The sequence below is a fragment of the Lithobates pipiens genome, unplaced genomic scaffold (genome assembly GCF_037356315.1).
Source record: "Lithobates pipiens isolate NorthernLeopardFrog02 unplaced genomic scaffold, aLitPip1_a1.2 Scaffold_1, whole genome shotgun sequence".
In the NCBI taxonomy this organism is placed as follows: Eukaryota; Metazoa; Chordata; class Amphibia; order Anura; family Ranidae; genus Lithobates; species Lithobates pipiens.
In genome coordinates this window covers 173,898,339-173,902,362 of record NW_027507685.1, presented here as the reverse complement: position 1 = coordinate 173,902,362, position 4,024 = coordinate 173,898,339, and the positions used below count along the sequence as shown (strand labels likewise).

Below are 4,024 nucleotides of genomic sequence, written 5' to 3'. Positions count from 1 at the left end.
AGATCTTTCCATCTTTCCTTGGCTTTGTTATGCACATTAATACACAATTTTACCTGGGGTGCCCAAACTTTCGATCCCCACTGTATGTATAACTGGTAAAACTTGCCACAGGTGTTGCCACTCCAGAATTTCAAATGCCTCAATGTCATCTAATGACAGGATGCATGAGAGTCATGGTTATCAGTTGGAAGCTCAATTTTTAATATACACTACTGCAAAAGTTTTAGGCATGTGAGAAAAAAGACTGTGAATTAAAAATGCTGTTTTTTTTTTAATCAAGTATCCAAAATGGAAAGTAAATGAACAGAAGAGAAATCTATATCACATCAATATTTGGTGTGCCCACCTTTTGCATCAATTATTTTAGGTACACTTGCACAAAGTTTACCACTTTACTTGACAGGTACGTTTTTTCAAGTATCTTGGAGAACTAACCACAGATCTTCCTTGGCTGTAGGCTGCTTACAATCCTTCTGCCTCTTCATGTAATCCTAGACAAACATAGTGATGTTGAGATCAGGGCTCTGTGAGGGCCAAACCATCACTTCCAGGACTCCTTGCTCTTCTTTAGGCTGAAGATAGTTATTAATGACATTGTCTGCATGTTTTAGGTCATTGTCCTGTTGCAGAATAAATTTGGGGCCAATCGCCCTCCTTCCTGATGATATGGGTTGATGGATAAGTATCTGCCTGTAGTTCTCAGCATTAGGACACCATTGATCCTGACCAAATCTCAGACTCATTATTGTACCAGTCTTCAGCCCTTCACAAACAAACTGCGATACATGTGTGATTCGTTTTGCTACAAATTGAATTTCAGATTAAATTTTTTCAGGATGCATCACAAATAATGAATTTCCACAAATTCAAAACAAATTATAATAAAACAATAAATTCATTTGTATTCGTCCATTTCATTTGGATGACGTGATGTAATAGTTTGGGCTTTTTGTTAATGTTTGAAACAGATGAAATAACTCCAACCCCATTTGCATAAATGCAGCCCCAAACTTGCAAGGAACCTCCACCATGCTTCACTGTTGCCTGCAGACACTCATTATTGTACCGCTCTCCAGCCCTTCGGTGAACAAACTGCCTCCTTGTACAACCAAATATTTAAAAATTTAACTCATCAGACCAGAGCCCCTGCTTCCATTTCTCTGCACCCCAGTTCCTATGTTTATATACATAGTTGAGTTGCTTAGCAGGCATGGCTTTTTGGCCACAATTCTCTTAGCCCTTAGCCCCACGCGGTCGGAGATTCCGATGGAATGTGTCCGATCGGACCATTTTGTCGGATATTCCGACTGTGTGTGGTCTCCATCGGACTGTTTCCATCGGAGTATCCAACGGACCAAGTTTTCCAACTTGCCCGTAAAATTTCCAGACAAAATGCTCCGATCAGGCATACTCCGATCATGTGTAGAGAATTCCGATCAAACAAAGTATCACGCATGCTCAGATCAAAGTCCTACATCAAAGCTATTGGCTACTAGCCTGAAAGTAGTCCCGTTGTAATGAAATAACATCATCACGCTCTGAACTATCGGATTTTCCAACAACTTTGTCTGACCGTGTGTATGCAACAGTTTGGGACAAAATCCGTCAGACAAAATCCGACGGATTTGGTTGTCGGAATGTCGGACCATGTATACAAGGGCTTGGGGGTGTACTCACTTTTGTTGCCAGCGGTTTAGACATTAATGGCTATGTGTTGAGTTATTTTGAGGGGACAGCAAACCTACATTGTTATACAAGCTGTACACTCACCATTTTACATTGCAGCAAAGTATTATTTGTTCAGTGTTGTCACATGAAAATATATAATAAAATATTTATAAAAAATTGAGGGGTGTACTAAATACTGTATATACTATATATATATATATATATATATATATATATATATATATATATATATATATATACACACACACAGTATATATATTTTTAAAATGGTAAAAGCTTGAGATTCGTATAAGAAATATATAGCTAAGTAAACCGTAAGTACATGGCAATCATCTAAGGCGGAGGGGCACATTCTTGCAATAAGTATTCCAAATCACATGGATCTTCTTGTTGTCATAGGTCTGATTTTTAATGACTAGTTATTTATACTGACTGTGTAACATAGATTTCAACTTCTAAAACAGATATTGGGATTAAAAGTTTACCTAATTATGCACATGATTTCTTATTTTATTTTAGATCAAAAGGCAAAATAATGTTTTCAAGTCCACTAAATCGCACCTTGGTGACATTTTTCTATATCAAAGGGATCACTGATGCACCAGATCTTCAGATTTTAATCTTCATCCCAGTCCTGCTTATTTATCTAATCACCCTTGGTGGCAACATGGCCATTCTTCTACTCATTTGTTTGGATCATTACCTTCACACTCCCATGTACTTATTCCTGGCCAACTTGTCCATTGTGGATGTGTCTTCTTCCACCATCACTTTGCATAAAGTTCTAGTCATCTTCATAACTGGAGATCACATGGTTTCATACCCAGCATGTATAACTCAGATGTACTTTTTTGCATCCTTGATTGGACATGAGCTTCTAATTTTGTCTGCAATGAGTTATGATCGATATGTTGCCATCTGTAACCCATTGCGTTACCACATGGTCATGAACAGTAGAGTTTGCTCTTTGCTTGCCATCAGTTGCTGGTTTATGGGCTTCATACAAGTCCTCCCTGCTGTTGTCATCTTCTCAGGCTTCTCATGCTACACGTCCAATGAGATCAACCACTTCTTCTGTGACATGATACCTTTGATAAAAATCATTTGTAATGACACATCTGTCTTGGATATTGTGTTTCTAATCCAAGGAATTTTTGTTATAACGTTACTCCCTTTCCTTTTTACCTCAGTGTCATATATTTTTATCATATCTACCATAATGAGGATCCGTTCCAACACTGGAAAGCAAAAAGCCTTTTTTACATGCTCCTCACACCTAACAGTAGTCACTCTTCTTTATACCACACTTGTCTCCCAGTACTTGACACCAACATCATTGGGAACATTGAATGCGAAGAAGATGTTCTCTCTGTTCAATACAGCAGCTGTTCCCTTGTTAAATCCTTTAATTTATAGTTTGAAAAATAAAGATGTTAAATTAGCTGCAAGGCGTAGGCTGGGATTCTGTAAAACCATTGGCTAAACAATACCGAACAATCACAATCTGTAGTGCCAAGACTTTATTTTTAATTATGTATAATTTCAAAAGATCATTGCAAAACTAAAATTGGAAAAGATTTTTTTCTGGACAAAAATAAAACCCCTTCCCACCCTCTTACCAATTCAATCTTTATTTTACCTATCTCCTAAAGCCGAGATATTCTCATCTAAGTCTGCCATCTAAGTCCCTGGTCTTCTTTTTGTAAATAAATGGTATCAAGAAAGCACCTGTCTTACTATAAAATTGTATGTATACAAGTGGGAATTGTGCTGGCTGTGATGTCACATAACACAACTATAATCAATGCTGGACTACATGTTCTAGAGCTGACCTGAACTCAAAAGGTGAAGATTTTCTATAATATAAGGAGCAAACAAAAACTGATATTGTGCCTAATGCCGCGTACACACGATCGAATTGTATGACGTACTTAGTCCGTTGAAACGCATTTCAACGGACAATCCGCTCGTGTGTGGGCTTCAGCAGACTTTTTCAGCGTGAAGTCCGGAGTACTAAGAAGGTCGGTTTGCACACCAATCTTCCCGTCGTACTTTGGTTTCAGCGGACAATACGTTCGTCAGTATGCTAGTCCGACGGACTAAGAATGGCGCATGCCCAGAAAGGATTTACAGGGCGGAAGCGTTCTGTCTTGTAAAACTAGTGTTCGTATTGAAGCTAGCATATTCGTCATGCTGCTAATTTTGTGATCTTTTAATATAGCACATTCTTTTCTTCTTCATAATGCGAGAAAAGTGAATTTGCTTTGCTGCTTATATTCACACAGAGTTATCACAAATGTCTTTATTCATCCTCATCTTATGATTAATATTCCAA

General features: G+C 37.9%; 1 protein-coding gene across 1 annotated transcript; it reads left to right on the top strand.

The window, feature by feature from the left end:
* The first annotated feature begins 2,222 nt into the window (after positions 1-2,222).
* On the top strand, positions 2,223-3,561 carry LOC143988569 (olfactory receptor 5B12-like). Its single transcript, XM_077488247.1, has one exon. It carries the CDS (start codon positions 2,225-2,227, stop codon positions 3,170-3,172), a length of 948 nt encoding a protein of 315 aa, XP_077344373.1. The 5' UTR covers positions 2,223-2,224; the 3' UTR covers positions 3,173-3,561.
* Positions 3,562-4,024: the final 463 nt, after the last annotated feature.

Excerpts from the sequence above, each read along its gene's own strand:
- LOC143988569 (XM_077488247.1), top strand. The coding sequence starts at position 2,225 with ATGTTTTCAAGTCCACTAAATCGCACCTTGGTGACATTTTTCTATATC.